This window comes from Sparassis crispa (assembly GCF_003851025.1).
Source record: "Sparassis crispa DNA, contig_000002F, whole genome shotgun sequence".
Classification (NCBI taxonomy): Eukaryota; Fungi; Basidiomycota; class Agaricomycetes; order Polyporales; family Sparassidaceae; genus Sparassis; species Sparassis crispa.
This window is the reverse complement of record NW_020939749.1, coordinates 1,215,895-1,230,632: the sequence shown is the minus strand read 5'-3', so window position 1 is coordinate 1,230,632 and position 14,738 is coordinate 1,215,895. Positions and strand designations below refer to the sequence as shown.

The window sequence follows — 14,738 nt, the reverse complement described above, 5'->3', positions numbered from 1 at the left end:
GTGAATCCGCCAGTGTTATATACCCGACGGAGTGTCGTGGGTCCCGATCATACTGATGAAGCCACGTCTGCATTGGTCGAGCAGCTCATACTTTTCCTCCATTCCGACCGAGCACCATGATGTTCCGTCGGTTGACCCTTGGCCTCATCTTGGTCACCATCGCCGCATTCTTTTGCGCGCAATCAGTCGTGGCAGCGAAGGGACCCAAAATTACCCACAAGGTCTACTTCGACATCAAGCATGGTGACAAGGATATGGGCAGAAGTGCGTGTCATGCTCTGTCACAACCGAATACATACTCAATATCACTTTTCAGTCGTCATTGGGCTGTATGGCGGTGTAAGTTTGTCGCTGCGTGACGGCGTCCCACGCGTTTTAAATACAGCGCTGCTAGACTGTACCCAAGACCGTTGAGAACTTCCGCGCTCTCGCTACTGGCGTGAAGAAGGATGGCACTGAACTCGGTCCCGGCTTTGGTTACAAGGGTTCTAAGTTCCACCGGGTGATCAAGAACTTCATGATTCAGGGTGGTGACTTCAGTACGTGTCCGTTGTTGCGTCCTCAGACAGTATATTCATCACGATACAGCAAAGGGCGATGGAACAGGAGGAAAGGTATGTGTGCTCATGATACGTGGATGAGAAGCATTTAACATCGCCCTGTATTAGTCAATCTACGGCGACAGGTTCCCCGACGAGAACTTGTGAGTAGCACTTACTCGTTACTAGACGAGTATATGTCAATGTCGTTTCATTTTTCCAGCAAACTTCGCCACACTCGCCCCGGTATTCTTTCCATGGCAAATGCAGGCAAGAACACTAACGGTAAGTCGTAACGCTTTTATTGCCCTGCAGTGCAATGCGCTTATCTGCAGCTAGGTTCCCAATTCGTACGCCGTGATCTTCCCTGTCTCCGTAGGATATCGTTGACGTCTTACTTCATTTTAGTTCATCACGACTGTCGTCACGGGTTGGTTGGATGGCAAGCACGTATGTTTGGTTCCGTCCTCAAGTCAGATCCACTACTTATTCACAATAACTGCTAGGTCGTCTTCGGTGAGGTTGTGGAGGGTATGGAAATTGTGAAGGCCATCGGTTTGTCGCATCTGGCTTGTTCCTCTTCGTAACGCCAGTCTCACCATTACTCACCAAACAGAGGATGTTCCGAAGGGCAAGGCTGACCGTCCCCTAGAGGACGTCACCGTCGTCGACTCCGGCGAGGTATGCATTCGTTTCTTTTTGGTCGTTTGCACCGGCGTTGACTCTCTTACCTCCGCTTTCATAGCTGTCGGTCGAGCCGGACGTAGACACGGATGGAAAAGAGGTACCTCTCAGGGTTGAGCTTTAGTTTGCCAGCCTTTATCTGTGCAGTACGATGTGATACAAACGAATGCTATCTTTGCTGCCAACAGGACCTTACTTTTGAGCCGAGCACGTCGGCTGAGTTGTCCAGCAGTGTGGCTGCCTCCGTGACAGTCATCACACCCGTCTCCGAGACGGTCATCACGCCTGTCTTCGAGGCGACTGCGAGCAAGGATGAAGCCGCCACCGCCGTCAAACCCGTCGACGACATCGCCGAGCCGACAGGGAGCCTTGCTCCCATCGTCTCCGACGTGAAGCATGGCTGGAGTTTCCTGACGTACCTCATCTTGCTAGTCGTTGCCGTCGCGGTCGGTGCACTGTTCTGGTGGATGGGTGCCGGGCTATGGGTGAAGTCGCTCGTGAACAAGCGGGGCCAGTACCGCAAGGTGAACAGCTCGGACCGCGATTTGGAGAAATAGGCTGGGTTGGCCCTTGTTTTCGGTAGAGGTCGGTCGTTCTTGCTTGTATATTATCTGCATCGGGCACTGCGCACCAAATATCATTCATTTCTTCGAATGTCCTTGTGGGCCAGGATCGTAATACGCCCCTCTGATCGTCGCTGACGCATTATGTACTGAGCCGTCACAGCATACTTGATTCCTCTATTTCAGAAGATGGACGACTCCGTATCATTCAGCCGAGGCCTGCAAAGGAAATCCGCAATTATAGAGACATCATTCAGGGGAGGTATCTCAAGTATAGTAGTTTTCCTGCTGCAAGATCCCCCCTGTGGCTGCGGGTACAGGACCAGATCTTCTTCGTGTCAAATACAATCTGGTGTATGTATCGTCGATCGTGATGCATCGACGATCGTGCATCATCCCGCAGACACGACCAGGCAATGGTGGCTTACCAGCATCAGCAGGCGGATATATAGCAGAGAGGGAATTGTCTTAAAAGCATCTTTCTGAGCTTCTTGATGCACACTCAAAGATAGTTTTTCTGACAACAGGATAGCCTGATTGCCATACATGGAAGGCGATCAGAGGATAGTAAAACTGTTCCGAGTGACTAGTCCTTGCAGTTAAACCTTTGTCCACCCGTGCAGCGCGAGGGACATGGTTGATGTTCATCAAAACAATCCCATCTCTGCAATCCGCCTCCATTGATAGATTGTCCGAGGCCATTGCCCGTCGTGAGACATGTGCAGTGTGTAAGTGCTCGATCACTTGTATATTCAAGTCTTCGACCGATCCGAAACACGTTGAAGCCAAACACCCGAAGTGAACGAGTAGCCCCTACGAGGCCGTGACATTACTCCATGGTGGCCCCCAGGCCTCGCGACTACATTCAGTGGCATCGGAGTAGGGTTCCTCATAGTCTTCAGGACCCTCGCGTAAGTCACGCCCCACAACATCGGTGTCCGGCTTGTAGTCCTCAGCACCCTCTCTGGCGACAGAAACAATGAAGGTCAAAGATGGCTAACAAAGAGCAGAAGCATATATTCGCAGGAAAGGGAGCCCCTGCGCTCAGCAACGTCGGGGTAAGGCGCCTCATGGTCCTCTGGGCCTTCCCTGGACGCCAGAGCGACCGCTGAAATTGGGATCAGAATAATGGAGTCGCATACGATCGGATGATTCGCTTACCACGAGATCCAGCGGGCTGCGCCTTGAGCGCACAAAGTGCCAACACGGCAAACAAGGGAACAACTCGGAAGTGCATGCTTTCGACTGCTGGTGAGAAGCGACTTCACAGCAGGGCGAGCTCTGACCTAGCAGGCCCCAGTGAGACCCTTTAAAGCCGAAGGCACGTTCGTTGTTACTCTACGAGCGCTGCTGCGCTGCGTTTAGAGTATTCGTCAGACTGTGTAGTCCAAAAGTATGATATGTTGAATATCAATGGTCGACTCTGCAGTATTCCTCGACTGCCCCAGTGTCTGCAATCCGTTCAATAGACCAACCAGTCAGCTGCCCTCCCAAGCACATCATCCCAACTCTCCCCCTCCGCCCTGTCCCATGTCCTCACGCTCTCCACTTGGTCCTTCCCGAGCTTCAGCCCATTGTAGAGATGCGGGAACATGCCCTCGCCGCCACGCGGGCCACACACCTCCGCCTTGGGATCCTCCCATCGGATCTGCGGCTCAAGCACGTCATACGCCAGCCGTAGGATGTACATGCGGCACTCGCTCCCAAAGAACGTCTTGAGCGTGTTGGGCACCTGCTGCGCGGTCGAGAGGTGCACGAACCCGGAGGATGCATCCAGGCTGCTCACGGGTAGCGCTGCTGGGAGCGGGTCGGGAGGGGGGAAGTCGCGTGATATGAGTTTATAGATGTAGGTGGGCTTGGGGTCGCCTGCGTTGGCCATGATGATGTTGGCGGGGTAAGCTCAAGCTCACATTGGATTGTTCCAAGTCAATGCGCGTCGATCACTACCCGATCATGTGTCAACTCAATTATCGATATCGATCTGACTTCACAACAAAAAAGCAGACCCGAGTCAGCATCAATACAATTTCCGCAGTCTATAGATACAACATGCGCGAAGAAAACATGCATAGCCACGCGATAACAGCGACGACAGAGCTAGAGGTATGGGGAGAGGGAAACGAATGACGGTGCTATTCCTCGTGCTTCAACTGGTAGAGAGATAGCTGCTCCTTCACGAATTTCTCCACCTTCGTGGCGTTCTTGTAGTAGGTGCCGCCCTCGGGATTGTACGACCGGCAATTCTCGAAAACTAGCTGTGCGTCGACGAGGAACGCATCCAGGTTCGGGTACTGGTTGGTGTCCAATTTGTGTTCCATCATGCTGAAATCTGCATCCCAATCGATCAGCGATCACGTGTGAACGGGAGCTTGGCGAGCGTACCCATGGGTTTCTTGATGACATCGTAGTAGTCAGGAACATCTTGGCCATTCACTGGTTGAAGGAACGCCCATGCTAACGGATGGCCTTGCAAGTCTGAAAGCAGCTTCTGCATCGCCGAGTGGTCGACACTTCTCCCTGAAGGCCGAGGCGGACTATTCAGGATCGTCAGGATGAGACTGATGCAGAGAGTACATTGTTTACTGACAGTGCTGCCATGGATGGTGTCCATCCGCTCTCTCCTACAAAGCCTATCAGTAACGATATCGCGGCTTCATGAGATAGACTCGTACTCAAGCCAGGAACGTCCTTCGGGTCCACTGTGATGCCCTCAGGAGCACCCTCCCGGAACTGGGGCAGGCCTTCATACACAATATGCGAACGCGACATCTCGCGGATCTTGGTGAGAATCGCTTCGCGCTGCTGCGAAATGATGTCGCGCGTCTCGAGGTAGTTAACCTTCCGCAGCATCGTGCACTGCATGATCGTGCCGCCCTCGTAGTCCTTGATATACCCTGCCCAAACGGAGCGATCGAGCGTGATCTCCTTGGTGAAGCCCTGCTTGCGGAAGTACCCGACCGCGTAGTTGTCCGCATACGTCAGGAAGTGCATCATGTCTGGGTAGGTGTTGCGAATGTGCGACTTAAAGTGGTCCATGAGCATCCCGCCGTATCCCTGGACAGCGCCTGTTGTGAGCAGGGGTTCCAGATCGATGTGGCGCACAGGCGTACCTTGACTTGATCGATGGACGTTGTGGCGAAGAACACTATTTCCGCGAATCCTCTGTGAGGAAACGGCCGGAAACATATTCCGCCGACCACCTTGAATCCGTGCTTGACGATCGCAAGACATCTCGAGTTGGAATCATAGACCAACCGTGCAATGTACTCTCGAGGCATCTTGGGGAGTTGCTTCTGGAACAATGTCTTCAGGCCGGTGAGGATGACCCAAGATCGTGGCTGTGCGTCATTCTCGACCGCAACGACGCGAATAACGCCCTTGCGCAGCTCGATGTGGGCCATCTTCTCCGGTTTCAGTGACGGCTAGGGATGAGAAAGAGCGTGAGCGGGAAATGGAAGGTGAGAGGTAGTCAGCAGCTGAAATCAAAGCCAAACAGACAATGGCCCACCATTGTTGTTGTCGTGCCACTCGCGTCCACGGTCACCCCAGTGGCAAGACGTGTAAGCTGACCCTCGTCCATCTTGTCTTCGACCTTGATCCTTGGCTCGCGGCCAATCACGCTCTCTGCGGGTCTGTTCATCGCGGTTTGCTCTTCCCCCGTCGGTGGCGCGATCGTTGCGGGCGCAGTATGGGCTTTGGACTTCATGCTTGGCATCTGCTTGCCACTCCTGTGTGCCACTCCGCGAGTCCCGTTCTCACGCGTGGGAGCTGGAGGCGCGGCAGACACGCTGGCTGCGAGTGGCTTGTCCTCCTCTTCGTCATCGTCGTCGTCGTCAGCGTCGCTTAGAGAGGAAAATGACACGCGGCGCTTCTTCGATGGTGGTTCGAAGTTGTCGCTTAGAAAGGACGAAGCCGGCGAAAGAGGCTGCCCGGGCGAAGGCACTGGAGAGCGCGTCAGAGCGACGGAAACAGCGTTCGTAGTGTGGCGCACCGAGTGAGCCGAGCACGTCGGACAACGAGCTGTGTGGGGAGTCTGGAGGGAGCTGCATCTGCTGCCGCAACGACTGGATATCCTCGTTTGTAAATTCGAAATCAAGCAACTTGCTGCAATCCTGGCAATGCCGTAAGGAAAAAAATACGGGTACACAAAGCGACGGACTACCAAATTCGCACCTAGAAAGATACAAAGGAATGCCTTGAACGAGGCAGCATCGCTGAGATAACGGTCCCGGGACGCACCTGTAGTAATTCATCGAGACGGACAGCAACCCGTCCTCGCCGGTCGAACTCCTCCTTTCCGATGGAGGCAATGTCGGCGCCATGGTCAGCGACACCGTGTCCGCAGGCGCAAATCTCCAAATAACTGGTGGAACCGTCGTCGTCATCAGAGCCGTAGATGGCCAACGTGCCCAGCGAAGACGCTAAGTGCTCTGTATCTAACACGACCTGCACGTCTGGTGGTGGTCGGAGTCCGTAGCAGGAGGGGCACGCGGTGCAGCTCGAGTGCCGCGAAATTTTGAGCGCGAGGAGCGCGTCGGACAGCTGGGGTATCTCGTGTGATGCAGGGTATAAAGCTTTCATTGTCGTGAAAGCCATGATTTTGAGGGAGAACGGTACGCTGCTCGACGCCGTCGTCGTCGTCGGGCACAGCGCTGACTCGCCTTTCGTGGAAGGACCCTGGGCACTCCAGTTCTCCTGTAAGTTATGATATTTGCTTCCGCTCGTTCAGCTGCGTCGATCTCGAGATCCTGCACTTCCGAAAAACTCGAGAGAACTTGCAGCAGCTCGAAACATGGCTTCATGGATATCTTCTCTGTCCCCCAAGGCCTACGGGCGTCGGAGGACTTAAACTCGGCCACGTGTCGGTTGCTAGACTCCAGATCATCTGCCTGAGAAGTTCCTGCAACTTTTTGTTGGAGTTGGTGTACCATGTTCTGCGCGCAGCTTTCATTCTTTTGACTCTCGCGCGACCTTCTACCTCGGCCGCCATGGCCTCATTCCCCATCCCGGTACCCCTCCTGGCTTTTCTCCTGGGTCTCGCCGCGGTAGCAACGCGCGCTCAATGGATCGACTACCCCGCGGACGGCACCGCGACGCTGACGACTTACTCTCTGCCGGAGAACTACATCGCCGCATGCGGGTGCACCGCGGACAGCACGCACTACCCGACCGCCGCCATGAGCCAGATGGCGTACGGGAGCAGCATGGCGTACGGCCCGGGCTGCGGCCGGTGCTTCAACCTCACGCTACTCAACACGTTCGAGTCCGACCCGCCGTTCTTCCCGGACGTGCATAACAGCGTCGTCGTGAAGGTCACGGACCTCTGTCCTGTGGGCGGGAACGGGTGGTGCTCTGCCACGTCGAGTAAGCCGAATAAGTGCGTGCAATCAGCGTTCAGAGCGTAGGTACTGCGGCTAAGTCATGGACGGCAGAGGCGGGGCGTATATCAATTTTGACCTTGCGTTCCCGTCTAACTCAATATCAAACGACTTCTTCCCCTCCAACGTCTCGGAATACGGCGAGCCCTTCTGCCACCATTGACTGGCATTACCAAGCTGACATACCCACCTATGACGCAGGATACGCTGTACGTGCCGTCAATATGAACGAGTCATGACTCGTGCATTGATACGCCTTGCGCAGTCCTTCGGCGTATGGAACGTCAGCTACGAGCTAGTCGACTGCCTCGGCTCCTGGGCCGGGTCCAACAACCAAGCTGCCCTCGGAAGCGTGCAAGACGGCTCCAGCGTATGCTGTCCCGCTAACCCTTCCGTAAGCATGCATTTTCTCGCTATCCGCACGCCTACCTGACCCTCTCGGTGCCCACAGGGCAACGATACCTGTCCTTCCTACTCACTACAAAATGGTGTACCGTGAGTCCAGAATAGTCTCATTGCATGCTTGTCTTACTGATGACGGTCTGCGCAGACCAGATACCCAGACGTCCCAGTCTCCTACTTTGGCAGCGATACCCGGCTTGGAAATGATATCAGGGCATGTACTAATTCTGTTTTCTGTTTTTGGATTCCTGGGAGCGCTCTCGTGTTGTTGAGCGTGATGTACGGCCTTTCGGATGCTAGTTTTCGTGATGTCATACTGATCTCTCCGTACCGTCGTATACGTGTAATCTGCACGCGATTCGCCGCTCACTGGTGCGGACAACTTCACTGCAATGCATCCGCAATGAATCAATGCCGTAGAAGTCGAAATCACACTGACGACATATGCAAATGATAATTCAACAGTGTACATATTTTAGACAAGATCTCTTGACGTCAGTACTCATACAGTCAGTCAAACCCTCAGCCTAGTCAGCGTCCACGCGAAGGAACTCCACACTCAGTACTCAACGCTGGCCGTCTGCAAGGTGCATCAGCCCGCGCCCACGGTGCATTACAAAGAGTGAAGTCACTCACAAGCCTTGGTCTCGTACTTGCCGAGGCCGACGATGATGTTTTGCGGCTCCTGTGCCTTGCCGGTGAGGTAGTTCTCGAGGATGCTGCGGGTGCCAGCGGCGTAGCGGGCCTGCGCATCGAGCGTCGTGCCGGAATAGTGGGGCACCATGCCGTTCCCGCCGCCGAGCGGGTTCTTCATCGTGCGCCAGGCGTGGTCGACGGGCGCGGGCTGGACGTTCCAGACGTCACCGGCGTAGCCTGGACGCTATGTCAGCGTATGCTGACGAGCGCGGTTAGACAGATTAGGAGCATTACCGTTGAGCTGACCGCTCTTGATGGCCGCGGCGACGGCGTCCTTGTCGCAGATGGCACCACGGGCGGTGTTGACGAGCCAGGCACCCTTCTTGAAGTGCTTGAGCAGGTCTGCGTTGACGAGCCCACGAGTGCCCTCGTGCAGCGGGCAGTTGACCGTAACAATGTCGCACTGGTTGGAAAGCATGACGTCACCGACGGTAAATTACCTCTAGAATGGCTAAACATACCTGCGAGACCATCTCCTTGAGGTCCTCGACGCGGCGCGCCTTGACCGCCTTCGAGGCATCTAACAAAAATAGAATGAGTGGTGTGACGCCATTTTCTATCGATGGCTATGACCTACGCTCAGGGAGGTCAGCGTAGTCGAAGTAGAGGAGCTCCTTGCAGTCGAAGGGCGTCAGACGCTGCAGGACACGGTACCCAATACGACCGGCGCCAATGGTGCCAACGACCTTGCCCTCGAGGTCGTAGGCGTTACGGGCGATCGCAGACACCTGCCAGTCGCCGCGCTCGATCATCTGCAAATATGCGCCGTCAGGCCGGGCTCGGCAAATAGTAGCGAATTACGAATACAAACCTCATGGGCAGGGACGAAGTTGCGGACAAGGAGGAGGATGCTCATGACGACGTGCTCAGCGACGGAGACGACGTTGGAGCCAGAAACCTCGAGGACCTGGATCTTCTTCTCGACGGCGGCGTTGAGGTCGACGTGGTCAGAGCCGACGCCGGCAGTGATACAGATCTTGAGATTCTTGGCCTGTCAAACCCGTCGATCAGCATGGCATGACGCGTGACGTCACCGCCGGGCCGGATAATTATCGTACCTTTGCGATGAGATCACGAGTGAGGTAGCCAGGATGGAAGGGTGTAGTAATCAGCACCTCAGCCTACCATAGCTCGTCAGCAGTGAGCACTTCGATGAGGCGCAGTGTACTCACATCAGTGATGTGCTTTTGGAAGTCGCTGTTGGGGCCCTCCTTGCTGTCGGAGACCTGCGAGGCGTTAGCGAAACAATCCGCAATTCATCAGAGGCCGTACAATGAATTCATGACCCTGCGACTCCAGCCACTGGCGTAGGCCCAGCTGGTTCTCGACGGTACCCAAGAGACGAGGTTCCTGAGTAGCTGCGTCGCCACCCTTGTACAAGATAGCCAAAACCTGAAGAGGATACGTGAGCAGAAACTGCGAAGAGCCGCGGTGTCGCGCACCTTCATGTTGCGTGACGAAGTTTGGGAGAAATTACGAGCGAGGGGACGAGAGAGAGAAGAGACAGGGCGAGATGCCAAGCGATTGAACATCGAGACAAGTACAAGAGGTCTTATAGAGATCTAGTTGACAGGGGAAAGACCAAAGGTCATGAGATGAGGTGAGTAGTGTGGGAGTCCTTAGATACTCTTGAGGAAGGAGGCCCAGCCACAGCGACCGGAAACGCGTCTAGAGGGCATCACATGTGGCGACCGCCGGCTCCACCCATGAGGCACACCAGAAATAGCGCTGCTCCGGATTTGCACGAAAGCCTACGGCGCTGCCTGTACCTTCCGGAAGCCTCCTCAGTCAGGACCGTGCACGCGCAGGCCGCATCCCGACTCGCACACAACATATAGCCGCCAATTACGGCCGCCAACCCCTGCTGCGGCTGGCAGTTGCGCCTTGGTGTTGCCTTGGTACGCCGTCAACACGGTCCTCACCGTCCCGCAATAGCCCCCGTATTCACTTCGAATTATCCGTCTGCTGATCTGTAAGCATCTCCCCGTGCTCCATTCCATCCACGCAGCTATCATGATTCGTTACTGCGCTCACCACAGGCGCGCCCAGTGGTAATCCCTTCAGGTCACGAACCTTCCCGGTGCCAATTCTTACTCAACGTCTTGTGAGGTCATGCACGCTCCTGCACGTCCACCTGCACGACATGTCCCGACTTGGCGGGCAGATTAGACGTCCTGTCCCACAATTGGCCGTCGGTGGCACCCCGAGCGTATCAGATATAGGACACATGATCAACCAAGACTCACTAGAGGCTGGTCAACAGTTCGGCCCATAGACGCATGGTGCCGACGCTGCCTTCCGACGTGGTCCGCCTCCACTCGCTTTGACGCTCTGGCGACTTCCGGCCAGCGGCGAGGGCTGACTGATACACGTTGGTGGCAAGCGTGGTCATTTGAAGGTACATTCAAACTCATATTGCGACTCCCACATATCCGTGTATCCGTGTATCTGTGTTACAGCACTCAATCAAGGTACTCTGCCCTGAGCATTCAGTGCCTTAGCTTCTCCCCGCATTGACACGATTCCACTCACCTACGCGCGCCGACCTGACCTGCCACCTCTCCTCATCCTGTCTCAGATATGTTTCCGCTGCGATCCGACGGGATCATCTCGTAGTCGTCATCCGCGTTCGCATACTGCTTGTGTCCCTCGTCATACACGCGCGCCGTGCGCGTTTCGTGCCTCTCCTTGATTATCTCCCACTCGATCCGTATGAACACCCACATCCAGCGGCGCACAAGCTCCGCCAGCTCGATCCAGAAGATCGCCAGGTCGCCTTCCGAGTACGAGTGCAGGTGGCTCGAGAGCTTCACCGACCACGTTAAGCGCAGGATGAGGTCCGCGAAGATCGCGAAGGGGTATATCGGGAGCGGGAGGAGGAGTGTCGGGCGCAGGCCGAATGGGTACGACCGCGCTCCGAAGGAATCAGCGCGCTTGGTGGACAGCTGTCCGCCCTCGAGAAGTGCCTCTTTCAGTGCGCCGTCTGTCGGCGACGACGCGCCGTTGAGAAGGGAGGAGCGCGAGTGCAGGTGAGGCAGGACTAGTTGCTTTGGAGGTGCTCTATTCGCTCTCGACCCTGGCAGCAGCAGATCGAACCCCCAATCGTACGTTACGTCCCACCAGAATGAATACAATGAGTTTACCAGCGCAGCGAGCAGCCTGTGCATGGTAATATTAATTATGATCTAACGTTATTGTGAATTACGGCACGACTTACCACAGTCGGAACAGATGGTGCTCGCCGTGCCACGCTTCTCGCACCACCGCTTCGCCTTTCACCGACATCAAATCAGACACGACCATGCGCTGTGCAGCCGACAGGTATATCACAGGGAAAGAAGACGCATATTTGAGCGCATTTAATAGCGGGCGACGATCGCCACTCTTAGACGCAGTGTACTCAAGCAAGCACTGTCGGAAACGGACCGCATATGGAAAACTGTAGCGTATGAGCGGGACATTTCAAATGGGGCACAGCCGTCAAATAAATGCTCACCTCATTAACGTTGGCAGTATCCAACGCGACCAGCCCTCCTGTGTAGGCTGGACCAGTAAACTTCCTCCCGGCATGAGCATGCACCAAGACAGCCACAGGTCCCCCAGTACTTTCGCATACGATGTGAATACATCCGCGAACACGATATCCGCAAAGAGGACGCGCTCGTTCGCAGGGAAAAGGCACCTCCGGATGGTGCTCACGACAAATGAGACGTCGGCACCAGCGGCAGCAGACACGACAAATCGACTTACAATAAAAACCTGTCGCGCTCATGCTTCTTGAGAATCTTGTACGGGCACACGAGCACCATGAGGAGTGTCAGTGCGGTGACTGCGGGCACGTATTTAAAGGTGTCCACGAGGAGTAGGTCACCATGGGTCCATCGCCGGAAGAGCAGCCACGCGGTGCCCACCCAGACGGTGTACACTACGACGAGCCGGTACAGGTCCTCGTACGGCCACGCCGTGTCCGGCTCCATCTGCAGGCTTACGATGAGCGGCGGACCACGGTAGCGGTCCTCATAGTTGTGCAGCTTCAGCGTCGCGGCGGGGTCGAGCCCGAACTTCTGCAGCCAGTGCAGGTTCGCCGCCCAGCCGAGGATGCCCAGCCCGGCGAGGCAGAACACACGGAAGGGCAGCGGGAATGCTGCGGAGAACATGAGTTCGTCGGGTATCTCATTGCTCATTGCGGAGCCAGCAGTGGTCACGGTATCCGAATTAACGCGCACAGTCGGTCTGACGTTTATTTGAGTAGCATGTATGGGCGCTCGGAGCGACAGTGCGCGCGAGAGTAGTAGTCCAGCGAGAGTGAGCGGATGCGTGGTCACGTCGATGGTAGGGAGTTGAGCAAGTTGTTACAGGCGGGTGTACGAAATACCGCAACTGGTTTTGCAGGTGCGGAACGTGTCTACAACGTGCACGCCGGCTGTGCTGAGCGTTTTCAACGTTTCAAACCCGCTAGGCGCCTTGCGCACAGCCATGAGCTTGGCACAATCTCGACAATAACAAAGTCTGCTGCACAGACAGAAGGGTGCCTCCAGAATCTATGCATAATAACTTCACACTGGACGCGGCCTGTGGTGGTTGGTCGAGGACGTCCATCGGGCTACGATTCTAGAACTTGCAAAACCAAAAGTTGGTTCTAGTACAAAATTGGCGACTGTATACGTCGGCTGATTTGACAAATTCAAGTGCACAGGGGTCTATATAATAGTCCGTCTGACTGTGCTGCAAATTTAATTCTACGGTGCACGGACGAACACTCGGTATGTAGGCAGAGATGACGTGCAGCTGCCGTCTTGGCTGAAAGATCTACCTTTATATATATAATTTCATTCCAGCTTCAAACCGTCTCTAGAAATTTGTTGCGGCAGGTACGTGCTGCGTTCTTCCTCCCTGCACAGCGCTCGTATATTCTTGGTCAGGTCAAGGCGTGCAATCGAATTCGATACCATTCAATTCAACCCTCCCCCCTCAATGTCCCGGACACAACATTCCTCGAATATTCTCCGTCGTACGCGAATCCTCAGCTCCCCCTGGGTGAAACTCAATTGCATAATTCATTGCTGATATATGGTACCAAGATGCTGCGCGGCACTGTCTGCCGTCAACCAGCGAGCAAATGATATAACATACAGACGGTAGGTTTTCTGATCTATGGAGTCTACTCATTCCAGCGGCGCTCTTTTACTGCACTGCGTCAAAGGGCTTTCCGGGTCCTCGTATGCAAATATCTGTGGGAGGAGCAAATCCGGGAGCAGCAGCAGCGAAGCTCATCAAGGCGAGGACATAAAGCAACGAGGCGAAGGCGTTAGTGCGAACGGCGGAAGATGCTCTGACGCTTGCTAAGGCAGCTCTGGCGATTTCATGAGCGATGGATAGGCCTTATGTGCTATAGAGATGTGTCGGAAAAGATCAACTCTTTGGCGAGCATATTCTCTCTAACGGGGTACTTGACCTGTACTGTCGTTCTGCCTGCAATTCGATGCCGCGGGTACCGACTGCAATTATCAAGAGTAAAAACTTGGTGAAAACTGCCGATAACCTGACAAGTAGTAGGTGCGAGGTTAAATAATTAAATTTTCAATACAAACGCATACATTCAACGAGCCCAGGGTGCACGAACAGGCAGCATCATGACCCGGTGATGCAACTTGGTCTCGCTATCACGCTGGCCCAAATCTACTACTAGAGTATTATGCTCGATCTCCCGCCAATTAATCGCAGCTATTTTGGACGGCTTGGCAGAACAACGGAGAAGAGAGAAGGGTAAATTTGGCACCCGCCGGTATAGTGACCCTCCGTGTGGTCGTACTCGATAAAAATACTTTCGGACTAGTTTTATCGCTAAAGCTATTCTAATAGTACTAATACTGAACTCAGGCTTGACCTGTTATGCCGCAGAGTTTCTTATGAGTCCAGCCCGCTGGAACTGGAAAATGAGAATCAAGGTCGGTAGTCTAACTTGAATATTAGTCTGTCTAGACCAATCAGCTGTGGAGAACTAAATAGGCGTTGACGGGCGTTAATTGCATTGCCCTTAGAATTCAACAAGGACAAACAACCCAATGCATCCGTCGACCAGTTGCAACTCAGCTCTTTCGTAAGGTTTTCTAATTCCTTCAATTTTCGATGCAGTAACCTCAGGGATACAAATGATTGGATCCATCAGCTGCACAGGTGTGGAATATTGAAGATTCCAGATATGCATATGGTTTGTCTGAGGTCTTCAGTAGTTTTAAGCTAACACAAAGATTGCCGCATTTAGTCTTCCTGAGTCCGTCGATACTCTGCTCTAGCCCTCCTGTCTCAAGAGATCTGATCACCAGTGTAAGAATTTAGCACCGCTCAATCGTTATTCCATATCGGAAAGGCATTTTAGGGCCTTAGATGCTCCTGAGAACTTCGGCGGACATGAAGCATTGCGACACCTTCTGTAAGAACAATATTCCATGCGTACAGCGCGATCAATCTTAGCC

The 14,738-nt window shown here is 54.3% G+C and overlaps 8 protein-coding genes across 8 annotated transcripts; 3 read left to right on the top strand and 5 right to left on the bottom strand.

The window, feature by feature from the left end:
- Nucleotides 1–116: 116 nt before the first annotated feature.
- SCP_0303910 (Peptidyl-prolyl cis-trans isomerase B) lies at nucleotides 117–1,780 on the top strand (the record flags this gene model as incomplete). The annotated part of the gene is made up of 12 exons (XM_027755784.1): nucleotides 117–264; nucleotides 317–339; nucleotides 395–539; nucleotides 589–614; nucleotides 669–703; nucleotides 763–824; nucleotides 879–889; nucleotides 948–989; nucleotides 1,046–1,094; nucleotides 1,156–1,220; nucleotides 1,285–1,323; nucleotides 1,412–1,780. The coding sequence occupies 12 exons, from the start codon at nucleotides 117–119 to the stop codon at nucleotides 1,778–1,780; spliced, it is 1,014 nt and encodes a 337-aa protein (XP_027611585.1).
- Nucleotides 1,781–2,772: 992 nt separating this feature from the next.
- On the bottom strand, nucleotides 2,773–3,023 carry SCP_0303900 (hypothetical protein; the record flags this gene model as incomplete). The annotated part of the gene is made up of 2 exons (XM_027755783.1): nucleotides 2,773–2,894; nucleotides 2,948–3,023. 2 exons carry the CDS (start codon nucleotides 3,021–3,023, stop codon nucleotides 2,773–2,775), a joined length of 198 nt encoding a protein of 65 aa, XP_027611584.1.
- Nucleotides 3,024–3,248: 225 nt separating this feature from the next.
- SCP_0303890 (hypothetical protein) lies at nucleotides 3,249–3,665 on the bottom strand (the record flags this gene model as incomplete). The annotated part of the gene is made up of 1 exon (XM_027755782.1): nucleotides 3,249–3,665. The coding sequence occupies one exon, from the start codon at nucleotides 3,663–3,665 to the stop codon at nucleotides 3,249–3,251; it is 417 nt and encodes a 138-aa protein (XP_027611583.1).
- A 253-nt stretch (nucleotides 3,666–3,918) lies between these two features.
- On the bottom strand, nucleotides 3,919–6,367 carry SCP_0303880 (Histone acetyltransferase GCN5; the record flags this gene model as incomplete). Its single annotated transcript, XM_027755781.1, has 8 exons — nucleotides 3,919–4,115; nucleotides 4,169–4,320; nucleotides 4,374–4,407; nucleotides 4,459–4,840; nucleotides 4,897–5,208; nucleotides 5,295–5,728; nucleotides 5,778–5,898; nucleotides 6,026–6,367. 8 exons carry the CDS (start codon nucleotides 6,365–6,367, stop codon nucleotides 3,919–3,921), a joined length of 1,974 nt encoding a protein of 657 aa, XP_027611582.1.
- Nucleotides 6,368–6,774: 407 nt separating this feature from the next.
- Nucleotides 6,775–7,838, top strand: SCP_0303870 (predicted protein; the record flags this gene model as incomplete). The annotated part of the gene is made up of 6 exons (XM_027755780.1): nucleotides 6,775–7,163; nucleotides 7,219–7,304; nucleotides 7,366–7,373; nucleotides 7,430–7,558; nucleotides 7,616–7,659; nucleotides 7,715–7,838. 6 exons carry the CDS (start codon nucleotides 6,775–6,777, stop codon nucleotides 7,836–7,838), a joined length of 780 nt encoding a protein of 259 aa, XP_027611581.1.
- A 294-nt stretch (nucleotides 7,839–8,132) lies between these two features.
- Nucleotides 8,133–9,794, bottom strand: SCP_0303860 (Formate dehydrogenase; the record flags this gene model as incomplete). The annotated part of the gene is made up of 10 exons (XM_027755779.1): nucleotides 8,133–8,146; nucleotides 8,203–8,439; nucleotides 8,497–8,665; nucleotides 8,724–8,782; nucleotides 8,840–9,014; nucleotides 9,074–9,253; nucleotides 9,321–9,383; nucleotides 9,435–9,488; nucleotides 9,535–9,654; nucleotides 9,705–9,794. The coding sequence occupies 10 exons, from the start codon at nucleotides 9,792–9,794 to the stop codon at nucleotides 8,133–8,135; spliced, it is 1,161 nt and encodes a 386-aa protein (XP_027611580.1).
- A 1,032-nt stretch (nucleotides 9,795–10,826) lies between these two features.
- On the bottom strand, nucleotides 10,827–12,419 carry SCP_0303850 (EXS-domain-containing protein; the record flags this gene model as incomplete). The annotated part of the gene is made up of 4 exons (XM_027755778.1): nucleotides 10,827–11,421; nucleotides 11,480–11,701; nucleotides 11,759–11,956; nucleotides 12,013–12,419. 4 exons carry the CDS (start codon nucleotides 12,417–12,419, stop codon nucleotides 10,827–10,829), a joined length of 1,422 nt encoding a protein of 473 aa, XP_027611579.1.
- A 156-nt stretch (nucleotides 12,420–12,575) lies between these two features.
- SCP_0303840 (hypothetical protein) lies at nucleotides 12,576–13,404 on the top strand (the record flags this gene model as incomplete). The annotated part of the gene is made up of 5 exons (XM_027755777.1): nucleotides 12,576–12,894; nucleotides 12,952–13,025; nucleotides 13,101–13,133; nucleotides 13,185–13,273; nucleotides 13,344–13,404. 5 exons carry the CDS (start codon nucleotides 12,576–12,578, stop codon nucleotides 13,402–13,404), a joined length of 576 nt encoding a protein of 191 aa, XP_027611578.1.
- Nucleotides 13,405–14,738: the final 1,334 nt, after the last annotated feature.